This window comes from Montipora capricornis, chromosome 14 (assembly GCF_036669925.1).
Source record: "Montipora capricornis isolate CH-2021 chromosome 14, ASM3666992v2, whole genome shotgun sequence".
In the NCBI taxonomy this organism is placed as follows: Eukaryota; Metazoa; Cnidaria; class Anthozoa; order Scleractinia; family Acroporidae; genus Montipora; species Montipora capricornis.
The window spans coordinates 1,121,419-1,136,713 of record NC_090896.1 but is presented as its reverse complement, the minus strand read 5'-3'; the positions used below and the strand labels follow the sequence as shown (position 1 = coordinate 1,136,713).

At 39.5% G+C, this 15,295-nt stretch overlaps 1 protein-coding gene across 2 annotated transcripts in view; it reads right to left on the bottom strand.

Annotated features, from left to right (window-relative positions):
• Positions 1-15,295, bottom strand: part of LOC138032475 (Golgi-specific brefeldin A-resistance guanine nucleotide exchange factor 1-like) — a 42,695-nt gene that overhangs the window by 1,709 nt on the left and 25,691 nt on the right. Inside the window, exons 18-33 of one of the 2 annotated variants that reach the window (XM_068880177.1) lie at positions 13,982-14,105; positions 12,980-13,102; positions 12,472-12,554; positions 11,645-11,708; positions 10,835-11,007; positions 10,146-10,245; positions 9,450-9,626; positions 7,828-7,892; positions 7,579-7,693; positions 5,371-5,442; positions 5,171-5,271; positions 4,122-4,196; positions 2,103-3,273; positions 1,329-1,430; positions 816-929; positions 60-423 (exon numbers count right to left, since the gene is read on the bottom strand). In XM_068880177.1, coding sequence (XP_068736278.1) covers positions 60-423; positions 816-929; positions 1,329-1,430; positions 2,103-3,273; positions 4,122-4,196; positions 5,171-5,271; positions 5,371-5,442; positions 7,579-7,693; positions 7,828-7,892; positions 9,450-9,626; positions 10,146-10,245; positions 10,835-11,007; positions 11,645-11,708; positions 12,472-12,554; positions 12,980-13,102; positions 13,982-14,105 — 3,023 coding nt within the window. Of the gene's footprint in view, positions 1-59; positions 424-815; positions 930-1,326; positions 1,431-2,102; positions 3,274-4,121; positions 4,197-5,170; positions 5,272-5,370; positions 5,443-7,578; positions 7,694-7,827; positions 7,893-9,449; positions 9,627-10,145; positions 10,246-10,834; positions 11,008-11,644; positions 11,709-12,471; positions 12,555-12,979; positions 13,103-13,981; positions 14,106-15,295 lie in introns of those variants that run through there. The other variant, XM_068880178.1, reaches the window with a different exon arrangement.

Genomic DNA, 15,295 nt, shown 5'->3' with positions numbered 1-15,295 from the left:
AACTGGGACCTGGGCAATCAAAGGAAGAGATCACTGAAGATGACTTTGGTGGCACCCACCAGACGAATTACTAGACGTTACTTCCACAGGCGGCTCAGGCAGCTCCGCAGACGCCACAGGCTGGGGCTCTTCAATGGTGACCTTCTCTGGCTCGGTTTTTGTTTGCTCTGTATCGACTGAAGATGCCTGGCTACGAGGTGTGAACAGTTCTTGGCGCATATTTGGTAAGAAGCAGTCGATTCTCTCCCACGTGACCTGCCAAAGGGCGGAGTACTTGTGAATCTCGGAATCAGATCTCTTGTGTGTCTTGCGATCGACCGCCGACTGGGAATGAGCGGTAAGGGTGCACTCTTCTTCGTCAAATATCCCGGCTGTAGACATCACTAACAACATGTTCTTCAATGATTCGGGAATAGCTTCAAACTGTAGAAGAAAACCACAAGAGTAAGAAAAGGTAAACACAATTTGACGTGTTTGTAGCAACTTGACAAGAATTTCTGGTACAGTAGGAAGTAACCCTTCAGGTCCAATTACAATAAGAAAAACAGCGACAACATGATTACAACAACATTACTGAAAAGGGAAGAAGGACACCATTTCCTCGGTGATTGGACGAAAATTTCGCGCCATTTGCTCAGCCAATCTAAGGTTAACACAAGACTAATTGTGATAGGTTTGCACGCATTTCCCGCGCCTCGCGTTGGCTGTATGTAATTACTTTACGTTGTGATTGGCTGACTGTAGTGCCTGAGTCTTTCCTGATTGGCCAAAGAAATTACTTTCGCACCGCTTTGATTAACGGAGACAACGCTCACCAAAAGATCGCTCTTATCTGCATGCATGTACTTGTCCATGAAGTCTAAGATGGTGAGCCACAAAGCCGTAAAAGTGGAGAGTGATAACAGCGGTGTAAGGTGCTGCAAAAAAACCTGAAAATCGACGAGATAAAAGTGGGTTAGCGAGGAGGCTCAATAAATGCGTACCTATAGCGCCAAGTGAAATATGATCATTGTAGAAAGTGCATTTTCTGTACAAACGTACTGCAATGCGTGTTAACAACAACTATGGAAAAGAATAGACCACAAGAAACGGAATTCCATCTCCTTCTCTTACCAAACAGAGTTTAGATTTCCTAATGCTCTAAATGTTTTTCCTAATGTTTCTCAACGCTGTGAGATGCGGTCTCTTCTTCATTCAAAGTTATACATTTTTCAAGCGTAGGACAGGTTCACGTTGGGTTTGAACCCACTAAAGGCAACTCCAGCAACTAATCCAAACACTCAAGCAGGAAGAAGAGAACTTAAGCTGCCAGCAAGTGAATCAAATACCTTGCATAAGAGTGTTGCTGCCCTCATGCGAGTTTCCTCTACACCCATTGGGTCTTCTGTGTTGCCAACTTCCAACAAGCGAGCCAACATGGGAAACAATACCTGTGATAGCATCATGAATCATAAGACAAGATTGCAACAAAGTTCTCTTATTGTCAATATTACACTAGCATATTCTGTTGTTATATTCTTCTCAGTAGGATATCAAGTTTTTAGCATTTCGATTGGCAACCATCTCATTTACCAGCTCAAATACCATGCAACCTTACTTCAAAACTGATTGCACCGGTGGTTTTATAAAACTGAGGCAAATTCCCGTCATTTCATAAAATTTTAACAGTTCAGAGTTTGATGAAATTTAATAAAAGAAAATTATTCCATTCTCGGTTGTTGGATATGAGATTAGTTATAACCAACACCTGCCCATGGAAAGCGAAGAGAGATCCTCACTACTCGGTGCAACGGCCATGGCACTCACACTTAGCACTCTCCAGAACCGAAATTAAACTTATAACAAAACTGGAGTGCGTAAAATACTTTCAAGTTTCTAAAAAAGAACTGCAGTGAGGTTTTGACCCGAAGTGGCCAACAGAGTGTCAAAAACATGAAGAATAATTTCTGAGCCCCAATTCTACTATCTATCGATTTGAAGACTTGTTTCCTAATTTAACTAATTTTAAGATCTTAATATTTCAGCCCAAGGAGCCACGTGAAATCGATGTCACAAAAGTCTGCCGCTTTTTACAGAAACGAGCAAATGAAAGTCAATCCAACCTTATTGAAGCATGCTTCCCATTCCACCGCGGTCAAAGCTTGCAGATCATGAACCAACAAAGCACGCTGAAGATAAGTGAGCGCAGACATTCTGACATCACGGCGCATGTCACAACACATGCGCGCAATTCCTTGCAACAGTGGGCACCAGCACTTGGTCCACATGAATTCCATACTCCGATCACGTGCTATTGTAACATCGCCGTCTCTGCTGTTGTCCGGGACCTCTTCAAACAAGCTTCCCGCATGCTTGTGCAGAGTGTACATGAGCTCAGGTAACTGTAGCGACATAGCATCATAAGTATTGTTAATGGTTTCTACGATCTCAGCTTCGTCTTCACTAGTCGCCGGGCTATTCGAGGCAGATTTTGTTGATTTTCGCACTTTTAAACTCGTCGGGCTAACTTTCCTTGATCGCCCGGACACGGATGTTGCCTTTTTGCTGTTTCGTCCCCAGCTCCCTTTATAATCAACCGAGTTTTCCTTCAACTGCCATCCGTCCTGTCGGTATCCCGCCCCTCCGTCTAGACTCGCTTCTGAAAATACGCGAATAGCGTGCACACACTGCAGATAGTTCTCCTTAGTAACATGCGCGTTATCGCGAATTAAAAACGCTAAACTCTGACATGACTTCACAAAGGATTTGCTGTCGTGTTTGTTCAGTTTGATACCTACAGTCAATTCATATTGATTTGCAGGTGAACTGTCCGTATCCTGCTTCGTAATAACGAGCCACGTATCTCCTAAAATACTGCCCCCAAGACCAGACTCTGCCTCCACGCTTGTATAAGACCCGACTTCGCTCTCCGTATTAGAAGCTCCTTCAGGAAACTCATAATCTCCAGAGATCGATTCACTGTCCGCATCCTTAGAAAGCGTTGTCATAGCTACTGGACCGGAAGTAACGGTCGGCAAGGATGCAGCAGCGCCGACACATTCTAGCAAAGTAAAAACTGTAACCCAGTCTCTGGCGGACGTAATGCTGGAGGCATTAGTCCTTATGAGTTCATGAAGTCCGTAAGAAATTTGGCGGCCACAAGCTTGGAGTACATTGTGTTTCATCAATAAAAGTACTCGTAGAGTTAAAAGAACTTGACTGGAAACTTCTTCTTTGTGTAAAAGACGGATTGCGAGCCGCAATAAACCCACCACAGATCGTTCTACGATTGAACTGCAAAAAGAGAGAGAAAAAAAAAAAAACGTGTTTATAAGTGGCGGTCAATAAATTATTCCTTTGTCCTTGTGCTAATAAGCCGTACTAGCCTCGATTGCATGGACAAAATACAAAAGAAATGTTGCTTTAGAACGAGGCTAGTTGGTCTCATTTTACTGGCCGCCAATTATGAATACTGTCTATGAGAGAAGTGAGATCTTCAGAGAGGCAACACGATAGGAATGGACAAATGAAGTAACTGAATCAAGGTGACTACTCTTTAAGAAGCTGGGTGCGGGCTGAGTAGGGAGATTGGAATCAACTAACAGGGCTAACTTGAGAAATGCATCACGATCTAATGCTTGTATCCTCAGAATCAGTTTTCCATTAGTACATCATGAAGTAAATTTAACAAATTGATGTCATTTTCTCAGGCATCTGTCCTGTTATTGATCATGAATTTCATCATAACGTTGTCAATAACGGGACAGACGCATGAAAAACTAACATCAAATTGTTTTTTACAGTAACAAAAAGGCAGGAGTCAAAATTAGCTCAAAACACGAGAAGAACGCGAGACAAAAATGCGAGAAACTTCAATCTGACGTGGCAATATCGCATAAATTATAAATTTATGTGTCTGTCCGTTTATTGACAATAAAAATTAGCCAATGAGCACGCGAGAATTTTGCAGTCATTGTAAAAATGAAAACTGATCTTGAGCGAGAATTTAGAGCCTAAATGAAATTAAGACCCACAACATTTAAGAAACTGCCTACTTTGCATTCAATGATTGCAAGTGAAAGGGAAGACAAATCGCAAACAACACATCAACAACTCTTGTCATGCTCTTTTGCTTACTGTACCTGTGTTGAGTTGCATTTACAAGGATGTTTGATAAATGATCTCGAATTGTTCCCCACAAAGCTGAAACGCGATCCCTGAAAGAAATAAGATGCAAAAGTTCGGAAAAGATCATTGAACAGTTCTTCATCTTCATCTTCACGTCCAAGGGCCCATTTCTCGAAAGTTCTGAAAACTTTTTGGGCCCAAAAAGCCATTTGTGAAACTGCCAACGGCTTGTTTTGGAAAGCTGATTTTTTAACGTGGTTTCAAGGTAACAAAAAGAAAAATAACTGTGAAGTGTGACGACTTAAATCCTCACCGTTCTTGAGATACAAAGGGAATTGTGACACTCGAAAATGGCCTGGAAAGTTTCGGGACTTTCGAGAAATGGGCCCCAGGACTCTGAAAACTCCCTTTTGACTAACGGCTGTTTTTGCTTACATGGCCTCATACACCATAAGCCTTTTTGAGACATCACTGATGCCAAGTCCACATATTGTTGGAGAATTCAGGCCAGACCACAACACCAGGAACTCTGTGCCCCGTCCGTATTGAATAGTGTGTGGGATCTTTAACGTCCCACAGAGTGTTTATGAACAAGGGTTTTGAGAAGGAAGCCACGCTTTATAGTCCTGATCCGAGAAGATTTGAAAATCTAGCCATTTGCAGATGTGATTACAAAGGCAGCACGTTCTCCTCAGAGAGTCACTTGAAGACCCTGAACGTTGATCCGATGGCTCCATGCTTAACCAACTGAGCCATCCGGTCAGACTTACCAACCAGACACCAACGTTGTGCAAGAAGGGAGGGGGTCTTAATTGGGTCATCCATAATAACTACTTTAGCCAATTAAAACAGAGGCAGTCACATGAACCAATCGTCACTCAAGACAATAAATGCAGACTCCGCAAAGCGCGGGAAAACAAAGTGTTACAGTTGCTTCTGTTTGCTTTGTGATTGGTTAAATAAAATAAAATAAAAAATTGACGCTAAGTATTTCAACCAGTCACGAAGCACTCGTAATCACGCAAATCGGAAGAAAGCCCGAACGAATTAAACTGATAGTCACCTGTTTTGAAGAACCACCCTAATAAGGAGCTCCAAGAAGAAAACAGCAGATTCTTCATCATACGATTCTAAATTATCCACACTAGAATTGTAAATCAACACCTGGAAACAAAAAACAAACAAACTTTGGTCAGCTTTGCAACTTAAGCAGCAACAACTTGAGAGAAAAGCGTATTGTTTTTTAAAGTTAAAGGAAACAACCTTCATGAGTTCATTTAGTGACTCTGGTCTCAAAAACTTGCTCTCGGAGATCAGGAGATCCGGATGACAATCCTGTGAAAAAAGAAGAACAAAGCAGTTGATACAATGGATTATTCCCAAGCATGATTCGAATCAAGCAACAGCATAAAATAGTGCGAAATTTGAGCTAGGTTGTTCGGCCTAAAAGAGGTGGGTGCAGGCACAGTGCCTGAAGTGCAAAGTAGGTCCACTTTTAAGCAGAAGAATCAGGTTCTTAGTCATTCCACCACACAAGGGAGAGGTTAAGATTCGCGTTTGAGGATAACGACGTATGCTGTAGTTTACAAAAATGTTGGTATTATCAACGGAGTTGATAATGTAAATTGGCCACCGTACAGAGATTCTAAAAGCTGACGTTTCGAGTGTTAGCCCTTCGTCAGAGCCAATCGAGGAATTATGGGTTGTGTGTAGTTTTTATAGTAGAGTAGGAGCTACGCTATTGGTGGTAACATGGCAACATGAAAAATAGGAATATATTAGTCAAATGAAAAGTGTTTGTTAATACTGTGAGGATTAAGATTGCCGATTTGGAAGATGAATTTTTGTTTCAGATTCATGCGGCTTTCCGTCGTACCTAGATGTAGGGAAAGGCGGCATATAGCCATGTGTTTCATGGAGTGGTCAGGGAGATAAAAGACGAGCGGCTGGCTTAGATGCATTCTTTCATTCTTCTCAACATCACGAAGGTGTTCGCGGAATCGGTCGCCTAGTCGTCTACCTGTCTCGCCAATGTATAATTTATTGCATAATGTACAGGTTATGCAATAAATGACATTTGCGGAGGTACATGTGAAACGATCGCTGATCTTAACAGATCGCTTAGGTCCCGATATCTTGCTAGTGTTAACAATGAAAAGACAAGTTTTGCATCGTGAGCGCGCATTTGAAAGTGCCGGGTTGCTCGTTAGTTTTGAGCGCGCCTCTAACTAAAAAGTTGCCTACGTTTTTGTCGCGTTTGAATGAAATAAGGGGAGGTTGCGAAAAGATTCTACCAGTCTCGGGATCATTTTGCCATGTTGACCAATAGCGTAGCTCCTACTCTACTATAAAAACTACACGTAACCCACAATTCCTTGATTCACTCTGACGAAGGGCTAATGCTTGAAACATCAACTTTTAGAATCTCTGTACAGTGGCCAATTTACATTATCAACTCCGGTGATAAAACCAACCGATGCAGCACCACAGTTTCCTTAGAAACTACCCCCTTCATTCATATGCTGTAGTTTGTTTTTTGGACTCTTTTTGCCAATACCTTGACCATAATAAGTCCCTTTTTGTTCAAGATGGTAGTGGCCAACTGGAGATCTTTTTCTCCTTCGGCCACTACGCACTACTAATAGATAAGAAAACTCACAAAATGAATGTTTATTCTTTCCGGTTTAATATGCTTTTACTTGATTCATCCTTAAAGCAGTTTTCAAATGACTGTCGAAAGTAATTACACGATTGCACTTGCTATGCTTACTGATTGGTTTAAAAATCTCGCGCCAGTTTATCAACCAATGAGAAGGAACTTTGCACGCGCTTGGAGCAAGTTACATGAAAATGCTACGAATTTGGATTGGTTCATTGCACAGTTTGCACCTGCTGTGATTGGTACGACAAGAGATAAAATCAAGCAAGTTTCATTAGTTGCTTGAAACAAAAAAAATCAGAGTCATACGACCTCCGTAACAGCAGTCAGTTGCTAATAAATAGCTAATCTATCATATGACCTACTTTGTGCTTCAGCAACTAATCTACCATCATCTCACGAAACGCATTACAACTTATACACATCAATAGTTGCTTAAGCAAGTTTCATTAATTTGTGGCAAATTGCAACTTTCAGCCTTCCGCATGCCATTTCCGGTAATAATCGTTCTTAAAAAGATCAAGCTTCGCTCTTGCCGTAAACGGCAAACGACAGTGTGCAGCTTGTGACAAAACCAAGTATTCTCTTTATTTAGGTCTATTATTGTTCTTTGGTTTTAGCTAACGGCCGAAAAATTAACTAAATTTAATTGATTTGATTTAGTTTCGGCAACAACCATGTTTGAGTGTCACGTTTGCAATTTTCTGTAAAAAACGAAGCTTAATCTTTCAAAACCCAACACTCCGTCAATTATGTAGCAACCAAAATCGCCACTGCAAGTCTAGGCGAGCAACCACTGCGCATGTACTCACCCTGATGCAGTTCAGTGCCTGTTTTTGTGCTTCTTTATCCTCTGTCGTTTGTCCTCTGTTGCTCGCTGGCTCTGGATTCATCAAATACCACCAAGAAAATATCGATGTTTCCTGCCTGTGAACATAAGAGTGGAAGTTAAACTCCACAAGCTATAAAAAAAATGTTCTCTCGGGGAAAAAACCAAAGAAATGGAAAGCAAGAATGTTTTTGTAACAATTTTCAATGGGAATAAGGGAAATATCAAGTACCTTGTAGAAGGTAGCTCTTCAGGAAGAAGACTTATACGACCACTGGCTTCAACAAAGTCCTCAGCCTAAAAAAATAAATTATGATGGTGATAATGATGAAAAGGACGATGATTGTGGTGACAGTTATCATGAGGAAATTGACTGAGAACATGTTAATGAGGATGACGACGAAGTTGTTCAGGATGAAAGTGAAGATGGTAATGATGATGACAACGATGATGATGATGATGATGAATGATGACGAGCAGGGTAGCAGGGATGGCATAGTGGTGATAGCACTCACCTCCCACCAATGTGGCCCGGGTTTAATTCTGGACTCGTGGCCATACATGGGTTAAGTTTGTTTTTGTTGGTTCTTTATTCTGCTCCGAGAGGTTTCTCTCCGGGTTTTCCCCTCTCCTCAAAAATTTTCTAAATTCCAATTCGATCGGATATAGGACCTCCCTGAAAACCACTTTCACGTGAGTGGAGCTTCCTGGGTAAATATCATTAATCATTATCATTATCATCATCATCATCACCATTATGATATTCACTATATAACAATCTCAGACTCAAAGATGTTAAACGGTCCGGTCAAAATGTTTGGGAGTAGTCAACAACAAGTTCACAAAGGTCCCCAACTCCCCTCTCCAAATCTTACATGCACAAAGGCAAAACTTTCCTCCATAACCTTGCAGTTCCTCGTAGCGCAACCTTCTGCTGAACCTTATGTGACTCCGATTTTAGTATACCCTCAGGCTTTTGGTTGTAACATTTTTCAGCTTTGGCGAAACCCACCTTTTCACATATTTTCCAATGCAAATATCGGGCTTCATCATGTCGTCGTTTGTACTCCCTTTGTGCTAACTTTGCACACTCGCTGACAATGTGTGTTACAATTTCACCCTTTATTATTATTATTATTATTATTATTATTATTATTATGAAATAACTTTATTAACAAATTCTTAGACAATCTTAAATTTACAATATATAATCTACTAAAATGCTAAATGCTACTAAAATGCTTATTATATTATTATCATCATCATCATCATCATCATCATTATGGTAAACAACTTTATTAAGCTGACAATTACACATATATATAGAAATATAGCAATGTTAACAAAGACACAAATAAACGATAGTATAGATTACAGGATGTACTTGGGGACCAAAGTAGCAATGCAAAGAAAATTACACTAAAGTTGATTAATGAAAGATAAAAATTCCGTCGTTTAAAACCATATAATTTTCACAAAATTAGCCAAAAATATATAAAAACCGTTTAAATAAAATAAAAAAAATTCAAAAACAAAAGAGAAAAATGAAGATCTAATCAATTACATTTAATCTCAAAATGTATACTAAATAAGACAATGACTAATTTAGATCACTTAATATCTGCTATGAAATTGTTCAAACTAAAATCACGTCTTTGTTATATCTAAATGGGGTTCTAACACACGTTTGTAGATGGTGAAGTTTCAAAGCTTAAACGCGTGCTTATTATTATTATTATTATTATTATTATTATCATTATTAAATATTATTATTATTATGATGATATTGATGATGATGGTGGTGGAATGACAATGATGATGATGATGATGTGATCACAACTGGAGGAACCTCACCTCGACAAGCGACTTTGGAAGCATTTTTGCTTTGAACAACTGGAGCATGCAGTCCATGATATTTTTCCAGCCTTCTCGAAGGATATCTCCATGGCGATGAGCTAAAGCAAACAGAGTCCTGGCTGACTGTTGCGCCTTAAAATTTCTGCCAAAAGACACTGGAAGACTTTCCCCAGTCTGTAAGTTTAAAGAATGATACAAAAACGTCCAGACTATTCTTTTTATAAGCAGAGCAACCATGCACTAAAACGATCGCAATTATCTCGTTTCAAGTTTGTGTTCCATAAAATAGCGTCACCAGAAACTCAGAAAGCGCGACCCTGGATCACGAACACCATTCGCTCTTCTGTAGATCAACATAGCAGACCGCAACCAAAGTTTTAATGGGTCCCGGTTTTCTGCAAAAAGCGAGGTTTTTCTGCTCCGTCAGTTCAAAGGAGCCGAAAAAAAAAATTTGCCAAAGCCTTCCAACAGTGCCCTTGCCATAACATAGAACAGTAAAGCACAGTGGCGGCGTGGGTTAACTAAACTACTCTCCTTCCTTGTAAAAAACATGCACTGGCAATCTGTCGAGTTATGAATGGAGCATGGAATCCCTCTAAGTCTTATTTTTAGCTTCGCAAACTTTCCAGGCACATCGTACATCGATATACGCAAGCTGGAGCATAAACAGACCATTACTTGTTAAGTCCTTACCTCTGGTGGAATGAGCAAGGTTGTAAATTTACACAAAGAGATGACCAGGTTATCAAAAACATCCGACAGGCTGTAATGAGCTGATATCAGGGCACATTTTCTGGAAAACAAATACATCGACATTTCAATTCCGGAACAAAAAATAGTAAATTGCTTGACGCGGAATGGACTGGTCGAAAGTCACAGAACAGGAGAGGTAAAGAGCTACTAGTTCACAAACCCAGAGGGAGGTCAAAGAACCATCATACTCTTCACAAATATTACGGGGGTTTAGCCCGAGGTGTCATGATCTAGCCTTTGGACACAGCATCATAAAACGTTTTTTTAAAAATGCTAGGTATATCCATATTTGTTTTAAAGTGGCTATGTCACGCAATATAATATCATACTTTCATGACACACAAAATTCCCCAAAAATTACTGAGAATGACATATTGCAATGCAGCAAAAGGAAAGAGAGGCATGGATGGACATAAATGGACAAGATTGAAACGGATTACATTTGGGTAATCTTGAAAAAACGTTGGCCCAACGTTTTTCAAATCCCCGTTTTTGCTCAGAATCATCAAGTGTTTGTGATGTAACGATATTTTATCCGTAAAGGTACCCTACACTACCATTTTCGAGTTTTAAACTCGTAATTAACTAAAGATTCCCCTAAAATAAAGTGACATAGCCACGTTAATTACCTGAATCCCACAATTGCCTTCTGCACCACGCTCTTTTCAAGCCCGTTATCATAAACATACGATAAAGCAGCGACTGTTGGCCCCCAGATGATCAGAAACAAGTCTTGATCAAAGCTACTACCAATGCCATGGATGTATTTCCCTTCTGGTGTCACACTCCGATGAAGTAAAACCTGTTTGATCAAACGCAACACACTTAGTCTTTCTATGTACGTTGTGGAGCTACATCCAATGACAAAATTCCTTGGAACAGAACATGAATATCCAGATCTAATGCCTTCAAGGCTCACCCTCCCCTTACAATGTTGTTTGCATGCAAGTTTCTGAGCCCATTTGAAAAAAAAACATTGTGGGAGGGTAATGTATTGCAAAGCGTTTCAACAACTTTGTCTGGGGCTGTAGGTTTGGTTAAAACTAAATATGAGTGGACTTTTGATAATCATTTCAAGCACAAGTTCTAGCACAGATTCCAGTTCGATTTCAACATGACTCGACGGAATTTGATTTGATTGTGATTTTACCCTTTCCGATTCAGTTATCACTGGTTATGGCACAAAAGCATATCAGCATTAAGTGAATGTCACGATTTGGTGCTTTTAGACGAAAATAGTTGCGATGATCGTTAACAATCAACAAACGTATTCACAAGGACAGTTGCAAGTACTTCAGGCCAATTCCAAAATGTTTAATGCAAAAGGAGCACATGCACAGGAAATCATGCTACAAATGGTACAATACATGAACTTTAAGCATCACATTGTAACGCTGCAAGTCGTCTTTGAAATTCCAAGAAAAAAAAAACATTTATACCTTCCAATCATAATTTTCTTTAATCTTTCCAGTTCTCTCTGATGGCATCACAATCTCTTCATTTCTGTGAAATAAGCCTCGATTGTAAGATGGCAAAAGCATTTAAACGGTAGTTGATAATAAACCATAAACTTAAGTAAACCCGTGCATGCAGTCCACGAACGTATGCTCACTTAAATGAGAAAGGAAAGAAGGAGTATATCCATGAGAACGTATGTAAGAAGTGAGAAATGCCAGTGTGGCAACCAAACCACTGCAACCACTAGCAATATCTTGCCCACATACATTCTCGTCCCCAGATCCCATCGTTTCTCTTAGCCGGCGGGCCTTCATACGAGGAAACAAAAGGCTTTGGAGACATAGGAAATTCAAATTCTTTTCTTCACTGGTTAGTTTGCGAACAATAAAATCTTGAACCGGAAGTAAAAATGGCCAATTTGGCGTGAAGCCAAACGGTAAAATGATCAGAGTGGCTTTGCTTAAAACTACGATATTGAGTAAGGCTTCTTTCTGTTTGACAAGAAAGGCCACATTCTCTAAGATGGGGCCGCTTAAAGCTTCACATAGAGACTCTTTGAATGTAATGCTTCTGAGTGCCGCCATGTGTAGTACTGTTGACTCATATATGAACTCCGAAAGTCCTACAATCTGGGACTGCAAATCCCATGTCTCCAGAGCACTTCGTTTTCTTGTGTGAAGGCCACGACGGCATTAGAGAAACAATGGGATCTGGGAAGGAGAATGGTGCAAATTGGGCCTCATACTCGGCCCAGACCCAAACCTAAGAGCGACTTCTTTCCCCAACTCTGGAAATATTCCCAATGTACCTAATGGCGTGGTATACTTCTTCCACCATGCTTGCTTTAAAATCCCCTGATCCATTAGCCTTTCTTAGATTTTTCTTGAATTCCTAAAATGATAATAAAAGAATTTACAAAAAGTTTTAGTTCAACAAGTAAATCTGTCCTAAATTAAGTTAATAATGTCGATTTACGAGCGATAATTGTTTGCAATCCTTTATTCACTATTCTTGTGAAAACGTTTGATCGGTCAGTGTCTCAAGTAATCCGACGAATGCTTTGCACTTCGTAATATGGCGTCTGAATTCCTTAGCCTAACAGAAGCAACAACCAATACCAGTTGGAACTTTGTTGGCAAGCATTTTCCGATACCTGACGACAGCTACATGTATTTCTTTGTGTTATTATTGCTTTATTTAACAGCCAGCATCCTTTTTGATGGCCTATAGTCATAAATTTCGATTTGGTCCTGAGAAACTCTGTTGAAACCGATTAATTATCGCTGCAACGTTGTTGATATAAAATTTGAAACTACCTCACAAGTCATAGGCTTCTGCTGTTTGATGTTGGAGTTGTGTTGATCAACATTCAACATGATCACAGCGTAACAGAGTGTAAACACAGCGTCTTTGTTAGCATATGGTTCAGGGTTGCTTTCCTGTTAAATATAAACAAAATGTTACATTTTTTTCATTATTTTGAATGTTCACAACACTTATCACAAAATTGTATTAATATGTTTGTGAAGTAAACCTAAGCTCAGAACTGTAAACTTGCATGTACACTTGATTCCTTCTGTAGGCTCTGAACTAAGAGAAAGTTCAGTGGTGTCTTAATTAAACTTATAAAACTTTTAAGTTGCAGGATAATCTTTTATCTTCTTTCTATACTCTTTTAATGTGAATAAAACACCATCATCATCATCATCATCATCATGTTCACATTAGAAGTGTCTCTTATTCCTCAATCATAAAATGGTCATCATCATCAGTGATAATTAATCATTCAATCAACCAATCAACCAACTAAGCAATAAATCAACCAACCAACTAACCAAGCAATAAATCAACCAAGCAGTCAATAAATAAATCAATCAATATCAACCAACAAATCAATCAATCAACCAATCAATCAATCAACCAAACAAGCAAGGAATAACTCAATCAATCAATCAATCAATCAATCAATCAACCAACCACCCAACCAACTAATCAATTAATCAATCAATCAACCAACCAATCAATCAACCTATCGATCAATCAACCAAACAACTAATCAATCAATCAACCAACCAAACAATCCATCAAACGATCAACCAATCAATCAATCAACACAAAAATATCCTGTCCATATTCATACATGATAGGGAGATGGTAGCAGCAGATAAGCTGACGTGACCAAATTGAACACTTCTCTAAAGAAATTGAATACCTAATTATCATGCCAGGCATTACTCATGCCTTTTCATGGGCCAAATGGCGGACAAAATGTTATCCTCTTCTATAAAAATATGGCAGAAACCCCAGAGGTCACTTACAAAATACAACTCTGAAAAGAACTCAATGATGTGTTCGATGACTGGACTTTCTCCAGGCAAGCGGAAACTCTCTAGGAATGATCGAAGGGCTTCATCAATTCTAAAGTCATGGAACTGGAATGATCTGAAAAATGAAGATCATGACATAACATGAGACCTCCATTACAATTTAATTGTTGAGAAGAAACCCAAAATTACACAACAGGATTGAGCGATTATTTCAGGCATTCCCCATCCTACCCAACCTGTATTTTTCAATGTACCGATTCTACTAGTTTTCCAGGTGCTTGGAACAGAGGGCTCATGGCTTATTTGCTGGAATTTACCAACCATGGGTGCACCGTTCTGCCCAACTGAGGGTTGGCTGGCCACTGTGGAAACTCTAGCCTACCACATTCCATCTAGGCGAGAGTTGGAGGTTTTTGCAGTTAAGCAGCAACTTACACAATTACAACGAAGACCTGAAAAACCTAGATTTCTCCGTCAGGCTTTCAAGGGTCTAAGGGTCTATTGTGAGGAGTACTTACATACTGACCACTCCCTGGAGTCAAAGCGTTAACTTGAGGTTGTGATAAATGCAATAGACCTAATCGGCTAACTCAATGTTGTACCCAAATCAAATCTCTCGGGATTAAGATTCTTTGTGTATTGTATTTGCATGATAATGTAGCATTCACATTAAATGATATGGAAATACCTGGAACAAAACGTTTAATTCCCAAAGCCTACAACATTAAGCTAGCCAATTAGGACTATGATCTCCAACTCTCATGCACTTCAATTTCCACAGATGAAATATGTGAACATTCACATGGATCTTCTATCATTCATTCGTAGTTCTTCTTCTTGTTGACCAGTCTCTTTTGCTCAAACAAGAGGAACTAAGGATACTGCAACACGCTCAGGGTCTGATTAAAAGTTTGAAATACCGACCTGAAAAGTTTCCATAAAATGCCAATTTTTTAGAGGTCTGATGCCATTTCGATAATATCTTAAAATAGTTTGGGTAATCATCTGATGCCACATTCCCGTCATTTTCTGTTAATAGGGAGCTTAAGGGCCCACTGACATATTTTTTGGGGTGTGTTGTTAAGGATGTAATGTTTAAGTAATTTGAGAGAATTTGGTAAATTTATTTTGGTCAGTTTCCAACTTTAGCATACCAATTACCCTAAATATGACCTCATCATGCCATGCCCATGGTCACATGACCAATTTAAAAAACTCTAAATTTTTCTATGTGCTACTCAATTTGGGTATTTAATCAGTGGTTTGATAATTTGCATTCGTTTTTGCATCCAGCCAAGCATGGTT